Source organism: Bos mutus, chromosome 2 (genome assembly GCF_027580195.1).
Source record: "Bos mutus isolate GX-2022 chromosome 2, NWIPB_WYAK_1.1, whole genome shotgun sequence".
In the NCBI taxonomy this organism is placed as follows: Eukaryota; Metazoa; Chordata; class Mammalia; order Artiodactyla; family Bovidae; genus Bos; species Bos mutus.
Genome location: NC_091618.1, coordinates 112119359 through 112138022, shown reverse-complemented (window position 1 = coordinate 112138022; position 18664 = coordinate 112119359). Strand labels below are relative to the sequence as shown.

The 18664-nt window shown below is 41.7% G+C and overlaps 1 protein-coding gene across 2 annotated transcripts in view; it reads right to left on the bottom strand.

Annotated features, from left to right (window-relative positions):
• The window catches only part of RAPGEF4 (Rap guanine nucleotide exchange factor 4), a 334333-nt gene that overhangs the window by 242011 nt on the left and 73658 nt on the right, over positions 1–18664 (bottom strand). The window contains exon 4 of one of the 2 annotated variants that reach the window (XM_070358480.1): positions 10364–10510. In XM_070358480.1, the coding sequence (XP_070214581.1) occupies positions 10364–10510 (147 nt within the window). Of the gene's footprint in view, positions 1–3111; positions 3455–10363; positions 10511–18664 lie in introns of those variants that run through there. The other variant, XM_070358487.1, reaches the window with a different exon arrangement.

Sequence of the window (18664 nt, the reverse complement as noted above, 5' to 3'; positions counted from 1 at the left end):
CTCTTCCCGACCCGGGAATTGAACTGGGGTCTCCTACACTGCAGGCAGATTCTTTACCAGCTGAGCTAAGAGAGTGTGTGTGTGTATAAGTATATACACATATATATAAATAAACATATATAAAATGGTCATCCTGACCAAGGCCAGATGTAATAAGAATGCTCAAATACTCTTGGTGGCAGAATAAAAACCACTGAAAATAAATGTGATCATATTTATCAAGAGCCATAAAAGTTTTCATACCCTTCAACTAGTATTTCTTTTACTGGGACTTTATCTTAAGTGATTCTCAATGTATAGTCCAGGGACAGATCAGGGATCTAGGGGTTCATGAGTTCAAAACTTTTTTCATAATAACACTAAGATACAATTTGCCCTTTTCACTCTTATCTCGTACAAGGTCACAGTGAAATTTTCCAGCAGCTACGTGGTATATGAAGATATCATTATTCTGACAACTAAGCGAACATGTGCTTGTAGGACTGGAATTTGGTGGTGATTTTGCACCTAATTCTTGCACTTTTAATAACCAGACCACATAGGCAACGTCTAATCAAAAAGCCTCAAACAAATGCCACTCACTCGGTCTCTAAAGTTCTGATGGCCATTATCACTTAAATCTGGCAGAAACCCTAATTTAGAAGCAGAATGTCTGCAAAAGGGAAGGAATAACAGCACTTGGAAAAGTTAGCACAGACTAGTAAGGAACCAACATATCATTCAGTCGTAGAGCCTCAGCACAGGGCAGGGTCACACAGGAGCAGCGAGCGCAGAGCTGCAGAGTGGATACCTAAGGCCGGTGCTGGAAGACAGGGGTTCTCGGTAGATCAAGCTGGGGAGTTTTAAGGAGCTCTGATGCCTAGCCCCTACCATCTAGACGCCTTAGTTTCACTGGTCTAGAGATGGCCCATCATGGGAATTTTCTAACAACTCCCAGGAAATTCTAACATGGAACTAGTTTTATGAATTACAATTATAAATGATGAAAGAAACCAAAAAGTTCTTGCTTTTCAAGTCACATATTCTGATATTATATCAACTGCTGCCTATACGTTATTCTTTCCATTCACATAATCTGTGGCTGTGCCACCTTGAATTTGCAAACCAAAAGACAAGTGGAAGGTGCTAAATTGTTCAACTTATAAGGCACCTAACATTCAACATTAACTTGGACCATTGCTGTCAGCAAGGCAGGATTTCAGTAAAGGTATATTTATCTTGCAAATAGGTGGCCCAGGAAGCCTTCCAAAAAGGCATTCAGCAAACTTGGGTGAAACCAGGAATAGTTCAGAATTTCAGGCCAGAACACTCAACCACATCAAGAGCCTTCAGAAGGTCTGTCTTGCATTTATTGGTTTGAGCTAGACAGCTCAAAACACTGAGGTCAGTGAGAGCAACTGAAGCAAGACTGCAGGAATTTGGAGCTACCGACTTTGGGGCAGGATTTCCTGCTGCTCCTTCCTCAGTGTCAGACACCCTGCCCTGGTGACTGGGCCCTAACCTCTCCATGGGGGCCTGCAGACTACACAGGAGTGGAATTCGGTCTGATGAGAGTAGGAAAGTCCCATGACCACAGGGCTCCTGACACATAAAGAGCTTAACAATATCCCCAGCCCACACCACGAGTTCCTTCTGAAAATCTCAAGCTCTTAAAGTTCTCCCAACTCACACTGCCTTTGCCTGGGGGACCCATTAAACTTCAGAACAGATTTCTCCAGTGATAACTGAACAACGAACAAAACACAAAGCCAGACATTTGGAAGTATAACGCATGACACCCTCAAGAGAGCAGGCAGACCCCTAAACAAGCTGGCACAAGCAGCCCAGGACGGGAGAAGGCCGGCCAGCACGACACAAGCGAGGAAGTCCAACCTCTTCTGTGTGGTCAGTCCCTTGGGACAAGGCTGCCTCAAACACTATAATTTGGTTAACTGACCCCAGTCCTTCAGGGAAGCTGAAAAACGGCCTTGTTAGCCACACAAGAATTCATCAGATCTCTTTGTCTTTGGATGAAATGATAGCCTGCATGGAAATGAATCTCTCCCCGCCCACCCCCATACACCCTTCAGAACCCTCTATCTTTCCTGTAGTACCTTTCAGTTTGTATCAGGGTGATTTGTGTTCATGTTTGTCTGTCTTCTATGCTAGATCCTAAGCCAGAAAGACAGATACGGTGCATTTTGTATCTCCCCATGGTGCGAGCCAAGTCTGCTTGCTAAGTATGACAGAAGCTTCTAGAGAAATTCCCAAGAAGCATCAATTAACATTGAGCTGAGCATCTCTTTAGCAAGTATGCAGCCTGACAGGTGAGAGAAAGAAGAGGGATACTGCTAGGTTAAAGTGTAGGGAGAGGGCGGGGAGTTGTCAACGGCATGCTGGCACAGGCACAACCAGAGGAAGGATTTCAAAGCCTCTACCAACAGCAACTCCTAGAAGACATGAACGTCCACTGCACACTCCTGAAATGAACACCCAAAGGAACACTGGCTAAGAAGGAATGACACTGCTTACGGCACCCTGCCAACAGCCCTACCAGCAACATCTGGGCACTTCTGGCACCTGCCAGCCAAGCCTTGATCTGTTCAGACCCCCTGGTCATCATCTGAGAAACAGTGAGATCACAGCTTTCAGAGCTGGTGGGACTGCAAGTCATCAATAATGTAGCAGAGTTTCCCATAAACACTAAGGACTTCATATAGTCTGAGAGCTGCAGGCATTCAGAGGGTGAAATACCATCACTTTCAATCTGTTTCCTTGCCCTAAATTCATTTTTAATAGATGCCATTCACTAAATACATGTATTTAATATTAATGTGATAAATGTAACTCTGCCTAATTAAGAACAAATATTTTTATCTTCTAGAAACATTTAAGATCATCCGGCTAAATAAACAAATCCTTCACCATCAGAGACACAAGTCACTACTCCCCCCTACCACTCTCTCCCCACAAATAAAGATGAAATCAAATTATGTCAGTGCCATGGTACATATTTAGGTCTGGTGGAACTTCATTAGAAAAGCCAGAGATGTCTTAGAGTATAAAACCAAACTGCAAGCTGCGACATGTAATTATTTCCCCACTAAAGAATAGATAAGAATCCATCCTGACCTTGCAGGGCATGCGTCCTTCTTTTCCTTTTTCTCAGTGTTCTCAGACATCCAGTGAAGAGCTGTCCTGTATCTGGACAGCAAAATGCACCTTCATCGCCGATAATTTCCTGTTAGGATCTGTTACTGTTAAGAGGATCTTAGTCCCGAGAGAGAAGCAGGGCTGGTGCCTCTCTAGGAAAGCTCAGGAAGTCTTTTCTGATTGCCTCTGACTGCCTATGTGTATATAGATCTTTTTAACTTTAGTTACCTCCTAGTAACTTCACTCCCTTCCCCTCTGGATCTGAATCATTCTGCCACCCCGTGGAAAGGCTGGTGGACAGAGGAGTGAGAGCCTGGGGCAGACATGAAGCCCTAGTCAGCCGAGCAGGCTTCCGCTCAGTTTAAAAGCAGCAGAACTGTGAGCAGAGAGGCGGGAGAACCAACAGGATGTGTGTGGCTGGAGTTCCTGGCACGAAGTCTTGGCTTTCATGTTTATTTTTGGATGTATTTTTCTTAGTCCTTTGATGCAAATTTCTGGCCTGGGAAGTAACCCTACAGTACAAGCTCCAAAGTTGCCAAAAAGTCAGTACAGGCCTCTGACTTGGGAGAAAGCAGGTCACTTGGCTTTTAGGCTCTGGTTAATCCTCAGCTGGGGGTGGGGGAGACCCTGCATATTAACAGGCAGGTCAGGGGCGGCCTACCTGAGGGTGGGTCACAGAATTCAACAGCTATACCCAGAGTTCAACATCTATGCATTTATTTGAAATATCAGTCTACCTTGAAAGGCTACCATTAATGCAAAAGTAAAACAACCTGAATTTTTTTTGCATGCTAAATAAAGTATTAAAACCCACACAAAGGGCTTCTGAGATTTTTATGTTCTAAGATACTATGTTTTAAGTATTGGGCTTTAATTTTTCTGACAGCCCAAGACAGATAGGAACATCAAATCTATTCAAGCTGGAGCGGATGCCTCTGAGAGGTATATTATTCCAATATGGTTTTTAAAGTGCATCAGCAAAGACTAAGCTGCTGTTATTTCCATAATTCCTATTCTCATAGTGGCTTGAAAGATTACTAATGGAAAAGGGCTTTTTCTCTCTGCATAGTCCAAAAGAGGCAGTAAACAGAAATGGCTAAAAAGCTTTTCAGTCCAACAACTGCCAATATATCTGGTAGAATCGAGAAATAAAACACTGAAAATTAGGGAATAGAGACAGATGCAGAAATATTTCTTTGGCAATATTCATTACTCTTAGAAATATTGTTTACAAGCTGTATTCTCTTCCTAAGAAAGAAACATGCACATCTCTCTCATTTTCACCATTCCATTTTATATCTCAGAAAGCATAAAAAATCATCAGCCAACAATATTTACTGAGGCCACAGACATGTATGGCGAATAAACTCTACTGGATCAATCACTGCATCTGAGCAACAGTTCTCTGTGATACTGTAGGTCTTGGTTGGGAGAAGGCAATGGCACCCACTCCAGTACTCTTGCGGAAAATCCCATGGACGGAGCAGCCTGGTGGGCTGCAGTCCATGGGGTGGCTAGGAGTCGGACACGACTGAGAGACTTAACTTTCACTTTCATGCACTGGAGAAGGAAATGGCAACCCACTCCAGTATTCTTGCCTGGAGAACCCCAGGGACAGAGGAGCCTGGTGGGCTGCCGTCTATGGGGTCACACAGAGTCGGACACGACTGAAGTGACTTAGCAGCAGCAGCAGCAGGTCTTGGTTAGAATAAAATCACAGAGCTTCTGGGTAACTATTACAGCCAAAAAGCCACTTTTACGGTGGCATGGCTCAGACTACAAATTTAAAATACTGCTTTATTTTTAAATAAAATTAAAATTAAAAAATTAAAATAAAAATTTTAAATAAAATAAAAATTAGTTTCATTGCTGTCTTTAAAGGTCAAATAATTTATTCACCAGTATGTATTACTCTGAACATGTTCAAACATAGCTTGCAATGAAGGAGAGTTTTCGCCCAGAATGATGTTCATGCAGTTGGAACACAGTTGGTAGATGACCAGTGCAAGTACCTCTCAGTGGCATCTTTTATGAGTCTGATGGAGAGTGACTCCCCAGTCTACTTCTCTGAACATATTGGGCTCATATCCTTATTCAAGTCCATGTATTTGGAATATTCCCTGTAAAGATGTCAAAATGCGCTGTAAACCTGAAAGCATCTTCATCCAAAACATCAGCTGGAAAGTCAGGAAGAAAATAAAAAAACCCTTTGTTATTGGTCTAATCGCTGACAACCTTAGACTGTGTGTGCTCAGAAGGAATTCATGGAGTTGGACAGTAAATTGGTATTTATTTATTTCAAGAGCCACCAGCAGTCATAAATACTCATAATCTTGGATCAAGTATTAATAATGGCTTAGAACTCCCAAACCAACACTTAAACTGCTTTGCCATTTAACTGCCTTACTGAGGATATACAATGCCTCTAGAGTCAGAGTTTAAATCACAGTTCTCAAGAACTAAAAAATGGTACTTCGACTTTTTAAATTTTATTCTGAAATTCAAAAACATAACTTTCTCCTTTCACTCTTACTTTTTCCCTCCCCCCTCCAAGATGCTATTAAAAAATGAGATGTTTTATAACCTAGTTAATATTTGTATTAAGTTCTAATATCAAAGAAGCATGAAAAAAGAGGGACGTGTTATTGACAACTCTGAATAAAGCTACTGTAATTCACCTAAGCTAAGAAAATATGACCTGACTTTGAGATGGAGCAACCTAGCACCCTCGGATATGACCATAAATTGGCAACTGAAGCACGGAAAGAGGAAAGAAAGTAGCTTTCATTAGGGAAGATTGAAAGATTTAAAGATTTCATTAGGAAAGTAGCTATCAGGAAAGATATAGGGTACAAAAGAAGCATCAAGCTGCTACCTCAGTTATATCTTGGGGAATATTTTTTTGATTTTATATATTTGTATAGATGATTGACAGGGAGATGATGATGGACAGGGAAGCCTGGCGTGCTGCAGACCAAGAGGTGGCAAAGAGTCGGACACAACCCTGTGACTGAACTGAACTGATAAATGACTGAGAGAATGCTCTGGTCACATTTATGACAATTTTTTGATGTGAATTTTCTGATTTTTAAATTTTTTACTTTTTAAAACTTTTTATTTTGTGTTGGGGTATAGACAATTAACAATGGTGTGATAGTTTCAGGGTAACAGTGAAGGGACTCAGCCACACATAAATATGTATCCATTCTCCCACAAACTCCCCTCGCATCCAGGCTGCCATGTAACACTGAGTAGAGTTCCATGTGCTGTACAGTAGGACCCTGTTGATTATCCATCTTAAAAACAGCAGTGTGTACACGTCCATCCCAAACTCCCTAACTATTGCTCCCCCACAACATTCTCCCCTCTGCCTGGCAACCATAAGTTTGTTCTGAAAGTATGATAATAATTTTTAAAAATACTCTGGGTGCTATCAGTTTGACCTACAACATTAATGACAATATAAAGCAAGAGTATTTGATGAAATTAAGTAGAATTTCAGTATCTCACACGTAGGTCTCTGAGTGTGCATTTGCTGAGAACTGAGAACACTTGCCTCTGATTAGGAAAGGAAGCAGGATTACCAAGCTCTCTGTTGGCATTAAAGTCCCAACTGTAAGATTTAAAACAGATAATTCACTCAGCCTGTTAAACAGCTTCTTTAGACTGGGCTACCTGTTCCTGGTTAGACACCATAATTTCCTAGTTAGAAGGACGTCAGACTCCTGGTCCTTGTCAATTACTTTGTTGCTCAGTCTCTCAGTCGTGTCTCTTTGTGACCCATGGACTGCAATACGCCAGGCTTCCCTGTCCCTCATCATCGCCCGGAGTTTGCTCAAACTCATGTCCGTTGAGTCAGTGATACCATCCAACCCTCACTGCTTTAAACGGCATCAAAGCCATAGATAAGGAGGGAAGTCTCCGAGAGTGCCTGCCACACAATGGACCCACCATGCCAGTCCTCAAAAGTGAGCAGGCAGATGAGATGAACACGTGACTTTAGACCCATGATTCAGACAATCTAATTTTTTACTGTGTGGGAACTAGAGCCTAACAGTGAGCTTCTTGCCACACTGACAGGAGCAGCAGCATCCAGCTGGCCATTCTACTGCCTTCTTCCTGCCATTTCATGGTTCAGTGAGGCTTCTCCCTGAATCCTGAAGCTATGTCCTCCTTCACTTTTGATATTTGGCTATCAGATCGAACTCAGACTTCAGCTGGCACTATGAGCTTCAGTTTTAATGTTGCTTACAGATACTATGTACCAGTGTAATGAATGGCTGAATTACCAACTCTGTTATCTGACATAATCAAGGAAAAGGTGTTCTGGTTATCCAATATTTTGCTAGCAGATTAGTGTTACATATGCCATTAATAGATCACCCAAATTCAAATAATAGAAATAGATTTTACTTAACGATAATGATATATTATACCCTGAAATAATATTATTGACTTGCTAGTTTATTTTCTGTCTCCTCCAAGCAGAACAGAAGCCCTGGCCCAGCAAAAAGAAGTTCTGTCAATCTTGCTCACTGCTCTTGCCAGGCCTGACACACAGGAGATCTTCCTTAAGTGTTTGCTGAATAAGCGAACAGTAGAATAAACAGAAGTTGATCTTTATTCCTCAGAAGGTAATCTAGAGTTTCACAATTTCTTAGGATGATCGTGCACTGTAAATGCACAAGTGTGCCCATGAATAAAGTTCTGATTCACATAGGCAGCTAGATAATGGAGTTCCCTGTACTCTCACTTCAGTCAGTTAAAATGCTGGAGAGGCACCTAATTTGTACTTTGCACTTGGTTGCATGAACAGGTAAGTAAAGTATCTTATTAACTTCTTGCTCACTATGAGGTTCCACATCCTGACCTGTAAAATAAGAGGTCAGACTATATACTCCCTCCATCCTTTTCTGCTCACTGACAGGGGAGACCAGAATCATGCTGTGAGGTTACAGGTGAAGGGCTGGACCCACTGCATTACAAAATCACGTGGCAAGGTTTGGGAAACCAAGGACCACCTTCTACATCAATACCCCCATTTAACAATCTTCCTCTAAGGGAAATCTCTGCAAAAAACAGCCCACCCTAAAATATACTCAAATACAATCCAACCGAGGGATCAAATGAGTCAAATCAACACATCACTAACAGTGAGGCATCCAGACATTAGCAGCACCTTAATGTACTCAGCATCACCTTTGGCTTCTCCTTGCCAAAACGGTTTGACTTGACCTAATCAAACCCTCAGCACCAACTTTCATTTTCAGGAAACCCTGGAGTAGAGGTACAAAAAAGATACCATGAGAAAACAATCAGACAAACCTCGAATTTGGAGGAAACTAATCTGGCCTTTTTAACAAGTCAATGCCATAGCGAGACAGAGACAGGGAAGCCGTGAGGAGGAGAGAGACTGACTTAGATATAACAATCAAATGTAATGCACAGTTCTTGATTTGAGCCTCGTTTGAAATAAAACAGATATAAAAATACCCATGGGATAAATTTATGGGTATTTATGGGGAAATTTCAGCTGTGCACTGGGTATCAGATTAGGATATTATCTTTAGTTTTGTAGGTGAAATAACAGTATTATGGGTATGCAGCAGGATATTCTGATTGTCTGGAGATATATGCTGATGTTTAGGATGAAATGTCATGATGCCTGACATTTATATTAAAGTGGTTCAGCAGAAAAAGATGAAGCAAATATGGCTAAATGCTAGTAACTGCTGGACCAAGTGAGATTGCAGTCTTTCATTGTATTATCCTTTTTGATTTCCTGTATGTTCGAAAATGTTTTAAATAAATGTTGTAGAATGTTCACAGGTAGCAACTTCTCAGGAACTTTTCACAGCACTAGGACCTCCTAATTAAAATAAATTTTTAATTATTGCCCGCAAACCATCCTCGACCAACAACTTGAATAAGTCATCACAGATGAAAGCAGTTATAATGACACATACCGCAAGCAGGAGTCATTTTTTGTTCTTAAACCAGTCTTCCAAATTTTCTTTTGGAAAAGACTTTTTGGTTTACCTTTTAAAGATCCAAAAAGCAGCTTATTTGCCTCAAGCCTGGGCCCTTTTAATTGACAGAAAACCTCTCCGCACAAACCTCACGCAAACCTACTTTGGCTTTGCCTTCCTAAAACTCGCTTTTGTCTCTGAACTTTACAGAGCAGTTGGAGCTCTTTAATATTTTCTAAGAGGAACATTTCAAACAAGTAACCCTGCAATTTATTCACTACTGCCAAGAATAAAAGTACCAGGTTTCACCACCGGGGCCTTCCAAGGCTTGCAGGACTTTCAAGGCAAAGCATCACTCACTCACCTGCAGGCTTGCTCCCTTAATGCATCTGGCATTTGTTTGGCTCTGGAGGAAGCAATTTGATTACACAAAATTCTTTTTAGATCAAGTTTAAAATCTTAGCCACACTGGGACAAGTGGTAAAGCCTGCCAGCTCGATGGGTTAACACTTGGACATACTGAGCCCAGGACAAAGATAGGGAACAACCCACAGGTAAAAATCAGAAGCTTCAAGAACTGAAAAGGAATAAGCATAAAAGATGAGAGGGCCTAAGTGCTCCATTTGCCATGACTGCATATAAGATTTATTCCCCGTCCTTTTTTGTAAATGAGCGTGGTACCCTAAGGGATGCTGGTCAGCAGCAGGAAATGCACCAGCCGCCAGGACTGGCTGCTTCAGCCACTGCTGTGACACCCGTGCATTTTAGGCTGGCAGGTAACCAGCCATCTTTATGTCCCTCGTTTCCCATACCTTATTACAGGGCACTTCATTTTTAAAAGCATTTAAATGAAGCAGATGTTAACCCCATTCATCCCACTTTTCCAGGGATCATGTCAATGATGATTTTGAAAATGCCAAAGAAAATGTCAAAGTATTTTGTTCTATGGTTAAGAATACATTTGTGGAATAGGAGGGAGGAAATACATAAAACACTCTATGGTCATTCAAGAAATAATTATCATGTATGTCAAACCACAGGAAATTGAGCAAGCGCTAAATTAAAAAATAAAAAAAAAGAAGGATGTCTTGTGTCAAAATGCCTTTTTCACTCACTCATTTCAAAAACAAGTTTTGAAAATTAAATTCCATCCACTGGCTGAGAACAGAACACATTAAGGCTTGACTAAATGCCATTATCCACGTGGTACTCCCTTTCTTCTCTGCAACCACGTTAATTGACAAAGCCGCCCTGAGGCTCACCTCCCATAGTGCCTTGAAGTCCTTCTGCTCGATGCGGAGCAGCTCACTGCTCTCCCTGGTAACGATGGTCGCATGGCGCGGGGTATTGTCCAGAATGGACTCTCCAAAGGCTGTCCCAATTCCCAGAGTGCAGATGGTCACTGCGTCCTGAGAACCCCAAAAACCAGTTGTTAGAAAAGTCGACATCTTATCAGTGGATGAGTTGTTTTTTCTCAGAAGTGGACAGCTGACCCTTGAACAACGTGGGAGTTAGAGGTGCCAACCCCCTCATGTAGTAGAAAATCGGGAGTATATCGTGGTTCCTACACATCAACAGATTCAACCAGCCACACACTCTCTTATACTGTCGTATTTACTACTGAAAAAACTCTGCTATGAGTGGACCCCCACAGTACAAACTCGCCCTGTTCATAGGTCAACTCGTTTCTATACAGTAAAACACTCGGTTCAATTGCACAGTTTAACAAGCTTTGACAAATATATACACCCTGTAATCATCACCCAAATCAAGACAGAACATTTCTGTCACTACTGTGACTTCCCTCATGCCCCTTTCAAGTCAAGACCGTCCTTTCAGAGGCAATTGATCTTCTGATTTCTATCACCATAAAGGAATTTTGCCAGTTTTAGATTTTACCTAAAAGGAATCAGACAATATGCCCTCTTTAGTGTCTGGCTTCTTTTGCTCAACATAATGTCTATAAGATTCATCCATGTTGTCATGTGGAGCAGCTGTTTTTCCCTTGACCTGTGGACCACTGCATGGATATGCCCCAGTCTGCTTATCCATTCTCCTCCTGGTGGACATTTGGGTTATTTCTGGTTTGGGCATATTATGAATAAGGCTGCTGCCAATCTTGCACATGTCCTTTTTGTGTGCGTGGTTATCTTTCTATATGACTACTATCTCAAGGTGTCCCACGTGGCATTGGTAGTAAAGAATCTGCCTGCCAATACTGGAGGCACAAGAGACATGGATTCGATCCTTGGTTTGGGAAGATCCCCTGGAGTAGGAAATGGCCCTCCACTCCGTATTCTTGCCTGGAAAATTTCATGGGCAGAGGAACCTGGCGGGCTACCGTCCATGGTGTTGCAAAGAGTCAGACATGACAGAGTGACTGAGTATTACTATCTCTAAGAAAATGTGGGACATTTTTTGAAGATGAACTTGCTTTTTTCCCCAAGTGAGAGAGTTCAATTACGGTATTTAAATAAAAAGCCAAAATAGGGATACTGTTATGTCATTCTGTCTTAAAGAGACGAGGAAAATGAAGGTGACCATGGTTGGTTCGTGAGGCCCTGGTACACAGATAGCAAATAACGCACAGCCAGATTCTAGTTGTGACTCTCTGACTACAGATTCCAAGTTTTTTGTATTATGCTGCCTCCCGCAGCCACAACATAGTAAAAACAGCATCCAACGAAGTACAGTGCAGGAAGCTTATAAAATGTTCTGAATCAATGATTTTAAAGTTTAAGGTGTGCTACACAAGTAATTTCCTCTCTGCATGCACCATATGTGATAATACTTGGGTTAATCCTAACTAGTCTCAAGCAATGCAAACCCTTGAAATCACCTGGCTATTCATTTTGCGAGGAATTATCAACTAAGGTCCGTACATATAGGCAATCCTGAGCTAGAAGGCGTAGTTTTCCTTTCATGCATCTAATACATGATAACAGGAAAGTTATTAAGATCAAGTTAGTGACCTTCTAACCACATTAGCAGGACAAATGCCCCTATGAATCCAGTTCCTTGAACCATAGCAAACTGCTTCTGCACAGATATTATCATATAAAACTGTGTTCAGGAAAATAACATAATACCTCAGAAGAGAAAGAGAGATCAAGGGGAAACAAAAATGGCCTGCTAATAAATTTTCCAGAAAGGCAGCTACAAACAAACTCAGTCAGAAAAATATCCCCAGAACTGAAATATTAATACCCAGCAAGTCAGATACTTCTGAGTAATTTTCAAATTCTAGTAAAAACACAAGATGGATTATGATGAATCACAGACTTTCACAAATTCTCTAGATTATTAGGTTTTCTCAAAGATCCCACTAGCCCACTTCATTTTTAAAAAATCATCTGAATCTTTCAGAAAGAACTCTTTTAGCCTAATTTACACTCTCCAGTGTAAATATCTATTTAAAAACCTGTCAGGGATGAACCATACCTATTACTCCTGCCACTATCCCTGTAGCTTAATTATCTACGATTATCTACAAAGTATAATGCGAAAGAACTCTGAAGATCTGAAGATCTGTTATTTGTGAGCCAGCTATAGATTTTTACAGACTAAGTTGTTTCCTCCATTTCTCACCTCCTATCCCTGACACCTGTCATCGTGTGTCACCAAAACAAATACAAAGACACAGGCTTTGAAAGTCCAACTGTGAAAATCACTCACATGAGTCCGTCTTCTTGCTAGCGAGCAGCTCTTGTGAGAAAGACAAAAGACTGAACATTTTCTTGGTCTTCCCCAGAGAGTTTAACGTGACCCCTGCCTCCTCCTAAACATAACACGTTTAGTTATGTTAGTGTTGCCAAGCGCTCTCCTCAGCAAAGCCTTGTGTGTCAGGACCTCTGTACAGAGGGGCACCGGCCCCTGTCATTCCATCCAGCACCTTTGCTCATTCCCAGTGTCCCCGGCTCTCCCACCAGGGCTGAGGGTGGGAGCCCACCCGCCTTCATCTCCTCCTTCATCCTCCATCCTCTCACATGTAAGGACAGGGAGTCACAGATACAAGATTCGGTCTTGAAAGTAGGACTGTAAAACCTCACCTGAAACAAGGGCGGCTTGCAAATTCAAACTCGACTTTCAGCAGACTAAGTATGCTCAGGACCAATTTACTCAGAAATCTGAATGGACTGGGGAAGTGTGGATTGGGCACTGGGATAACTGGGCACAGGGAAGAAGTCTTGAGAAGAACATTTTCACCCTAAAGATGAATCACTGTCTCTGTAGTCCCTGAGGGTCAGGCCTTGTTTATATCTGAATTCCAGGCCGGGACCTGCAATGTGCTTAGGAAATAAATCTCAAATAAAGACATTTACATTCCAATGTTCTCAATGCAGCAGAATTAATATGCATTGCTCAGTATGTACACTCAAAGGCAGGATACTACCATTCCTTTAAACTCACACATCCACTGGAGATCTGTTCATGTCTCTCTACTTATTAAATAGGGACTGTTGAGACTTTTATTTTCTGCTCATTTGCAAATTAATGTTCAGAAAGGCTACTGAAAGGAAATATATACAGTGACAAAGACTGAAGAAAGCAATCAGCACAAACTGTGAAACATCAACAGTGAAGAAATGTCCCATTTTATATTAAGATGGCCATTTATTTTGAGGATTTTCAAACATGAAACGATTTAAAAACTGGCGTGTTTTCAGGGATGAAGGTGGGTTTAGCAGATGCTGCTGGAGTCCTACCAGATCCTCCCCACCCATTTCTCCCACCCTAGCCTTACCCTCAGAAGCATCCATAGGTTTCTGGACAGTTCCGGCACATACTTGCACATACTTCCCTCTTCATCTGCATTGCTCTGCTTAAGGGCAGAGTGCTGGACACCGGACAAGTTAAAGCTTGCCGGGTACATCTTCCAAAGAGGCATGACAGTAGAAGATAAATACCCTGGCTTCTACCTGACACAATTTGTTAGAGGGTTCCTGGAAGGAGTGAGCCCAGCTGCCCGCAGCTGAACTCCTCATCTACACATTTTTATTGGCATTCCTCATTCCGTGTCTCAATTCCCCTACTTCCTTACAACACTTCCTGGGGTGTCCTCCATAAAAACCACTGCAGCCAAATCCTTGTCTCCAGATAGGCTTCTGGATAAACACGAGATTGGATTAGCTAAACCAATCTTGACCTGTGAGTCCCAAGTTACACTGAGACCTCTGGAGAGGTACTGGGCCAAAGCTGCATCCCCAAAGAGATTCTGTAATAGCAGCAGAGGCCAGCTTATCACTGATTACTTTGCATCAGACACACCCGAAGAGCAATATCCCTTGCGTGTCACCTGGGAAGACCTCATTGTGTTTCCTGTAGAGGATACAGGGTCTCTGAGCCCAGTCCTACGATGTAAGTAGTGGTGATGGGCTCTCAGAAAAAGAATTAACTGTGGCATGATACTGAGACGATCGGAGGGTTTCTCCCTCCTATCTGACCTAGCTCTCTCTCTTCTATCATTCCACTAAATCAGTCCTTCTCCTACCTTCTAAACACTTAATGACCCACTCACCCTGAACAGTACTAATCTCCTGTGCATCCTGTATGCATGTGGATCTCCACGTGTGTGGCTGGAACACTATGCACCATATACCGCCCCAGGCGTCTTGACTATGATGTCTCATTAATTCTTCACAACAATTAAAGGACATAATTTAAGTGCTCTACACAATGGGTGATTCAAAAGAAACGCTGAATAAAGCTATTCTTACTGATGATAGTTTTAAATACTTCTCAAAACTGTAAAGCAATCAATCAATTAAAAATAAAAAAGAACCTCTTTCCAAGGCTCAGTAGGAAAATTGATTAATTTTGATTAAGTATTAATTTTAGCCATACAGGTTCTTTTTTCAACCAGCCAATTGATAGATTTATTGACTACCTAATCATTCCAAATCAACAGGAAAATACAAAACATTTGGCATTGCTCCCCCTCTCACCTTCTGGCCCCAATACTGGGGCTCACTTGACCCTCTCCTAGAGGATGCAATCCATTTAGCTCTTCTCTTCCTCATCAGGAGAAAGGGAGGCAATCAAAGCCAGAACTGAGAAGCGTGTCTGCATTACTGCTTTTCCCACTCTGAGCACCAGGTGCCCCATTCTAACGGAGTTCCTATTTCAGTTGGAGAAACTGGGTTTCTGTCTTTCTGCATCTGGTATCCTAATTCTTCTCAAAGTGGCAGACTGCCTTGTTGACAGCACTTCCTGGCATCCTTCCGACACCCGGCCTGTTCATCAGCCTGCCTGGCCACCCACCTCCATCACGGAGCCTGTTTCCTGCCTCCCTGTCCAGCACCCAGCCCTATCATCGCGTTAAACGGCCTGCCTCAATCCTTCACCAAGCTGACCTGTGCTTGGGTCACAAGCTGGGCTGTGCTGCTTCAATCGCTGGCTTCCTACCTCCTGACCAGCACTGCCTGCATACGCCTCTAGATGGCGCCCACCGCCATCTAGAAGAGGAGGTTCTACCCACTCCTGCCCAGCAAGGCACCAACTGAAGTCATGAACAGTGTCTTGGACTGCTGTGTTTCAGCCGGAGAGGAAAATCGCGACCCACTCCAGTGTTCTTGCCTAGAGAATCCCGTGGACAGAGGAGCCCGGTGGGCTGCCGTCCATAGGGTCGCACAGAGTCGGACACGACTGAAGCGACTTAGCAGCAGCAGCATGTGTTTCAGCAGAATAGGTGGGGTCTGGTTATCTTCACTCATAAAAGTTGGTGTTAGGTGAGTTATCAAAGATGTCAACAATCTGGCCCGGGGCGGGGTAGAGGGGAAGGCAGGGAGCATCAGGCATAGGAAGGGTTGGGCAGAGTGAGGGTAGGAATCCCTTGGAGGCAGCAGAGGGAGAAGACGGTGCACCTTGCAGACCTAGATTCAAAACTCACTTCTGTCAGTTACTAGTCCCCGGCTTCGGGCAGAATGCTCCCAGGAGCCTCAGTATTTTTATTTGCAAAATGGTGCAATCTTTCTCACAAGATTAGTAGTAGAATTCAATATACATAATAGATAGTCCTACATGGTTCCTGGCACACAGGTGCTCCACACAAAAAAAAAGGAAAATATTATTTCTAACTTAACCTATGCATGTATATACATATGGCTATCTACATTTCTAAAGCAAGTTATGTTTTTCTACTACTGAAGTAACAGAGAATCTCTTATTCATTTTGTGTTAATCTCCAATTAATGATGGCTTTTTCAATGCTTAAATTCCAAGTTTCTCTGTCCCCAATCTGGATGTCAAGTGGTTTGAATGATCTGCAAAACACTTCAGCTCTCTGGGGGAGCATGTATTCAAAGGAACCCTTCTGACGAATCCTGCTGTAAATCAGAGAATCCTTTTGTATTGCAACTAATCACCCCTGTATTTATCTGCTTTGTATGTCTAGACGATGGTATACTAGGTTTTCTTAAAGTACGCATTCTCGTATGAAGCATTTTGTTTGTTTCATTACAAACATAGCTACAGTATGAACATAGGAATGGTGTTAAGAAACGCCATGATTATGTGTCACTGGAATTCAAGCTAATACACATGGACCTTGCAAATGATATTTATAAGCAGCCACAGAAATTCAATTTACACAAGTTAGACATTCTGATGAAATTTAAAATAAAATAGAAGGATTTTCTGTGGTAATTACATCGATTTTTGACTCTCCTGTAATTTTAAGGAGTATCAGTTATTTTATTATGTATGCATTGCATACATGCTCAGTTACTCAGTTGTGTCTGACTCTCTGCAACCCCACGGACTGTAGCTCACCAGGTTCCTCTGTCCATGAAATTTTCCAGGCAAGAATACTGGTGCAGGTTGCCATTTCCTCCTTCAGGGGATCTTACCAATGCAGGGCTTGAACCAAGTCTCCTACATCAGCAGGCAAATTCTTTACCACTGAGCCACCTAGGAAGCCCATTTTATTTTGTGTATTTAACCCAATTCCTTATTAATGGCTCAAGAAGAGTTAATTGTCTTACCACATATTTATTGCTTTGGATACTTGTTGGGTTCATGCCAAGGAACAAACTGGTCCTTAAAGTTTGTAGACCCTGAAATAAATTTTTACAAAGCAAATACTTTTACATATTTTAGACCTATAGGCAATACTTTCCATTAAGTTTTATTGTGCAGGGTTTGTTTCATGAGCTTGAATTTAGTCTTGAATTTAAGGAGTGTTCCAAGTCCTTTTAGAAAATAAAAATTTAATGGAACCTAATCTCTAAATTTGTCAAGACATTAGAGTATATGTGCAGTCTAAAGGATTTACTACCAAGCAGGAAGGCAAAATACTTCTAAGACAAATGTGCTTTTCTTCCTGACAAACAGCAAAGACAAGTTCTTCCCTGGAATCAGCATTAGACACAGCTTAACAAGATCAGGCAAGCTGGCTGCAGGAAGGTTTGATGAGACGGCCCAGTATTAGCATCTGATAACCGAATCAGGGAGGCCAGCCTTGTCTCAGGGGCAGCCAGTCTTTCCTGCACCAGGGCTCTCTCTTGCCTCTGCCTACACCAAGAATTACACGGCAACAAAACTCAGCCCAGTACGCCAAGGTCCCAGGCTGGATGCTAAACAAACTCTAATCAGGTCTCAACAAAGACAGTGACCTGAGCATAGACAAATATTAAGATTACAAGCAACCACTGTGGACAAGGCACCTTTCAGGTTTTACTGGCTTGAGACATGGGTTCAGAGAATGTTTCCTGATGATAGCGATGTCTGAAAATAATGGATCAAAAGAATGTATTAAGGAATCTGGCAAAAACAGAAAGAAGGGGAAAGATAAAGCAACTACACAGAGAAACATGCCTGTCCTCCAAATTTTACAAATATGCAACACTTAAAAACATCTTTAAAACAAAGAGGGTTTAAAAAAAAAAAAACCCACATTTTACTTTAGGGGGGAAATCAGTAAGAGATCATTTTCCAAAACTTGCCACAGAACTTTATAGATGGAGGAGAGGATGAATAAAGTGAGGACCAAGGCAAAACACAGCCCATTCTCTGATCCCATGAAATGGCTGAACACCACTGTTAAACTTCTTGCTATTTCGAATACAATGCGCATTTCCTGCTTTTTCTATTCTAGCACTGCCCTCCTGTGGTAAAATGGCAACATTGCAACCTACAGCACTCCACTTTAGCCAATCACCTTTTCCTTAAAAATAGTAAGAAAAAAATCATGGAACCCCTGCTCTTGGTCAAGCTTCATACTGAGTGCTCTATACACATTAACTTATTTAAGATAGGAACTAGTATCTCCAATTTACACATACTCTAACTTGATTGTGGTCACATAGTAATTAAGTGGCTCTGAGAATTTCAAAAGATTTACATGATCGTGCATTGCATTAGGTAAATATTAACATTTTAAATAAACATCTGTTACAGAAATATAGATAGGAGTTATATTAATTACTAAACCATCCTATTCCCTATTTTTCAGTATATACTTCTATTTGCTCTGCAGCCATCAGAAATCATTTCATGTGACTGGGGAAATGTTATACTTTTTTGGTGTAAAGATTAGTTTAACCTTCTTTATGTTTAGATTTTAA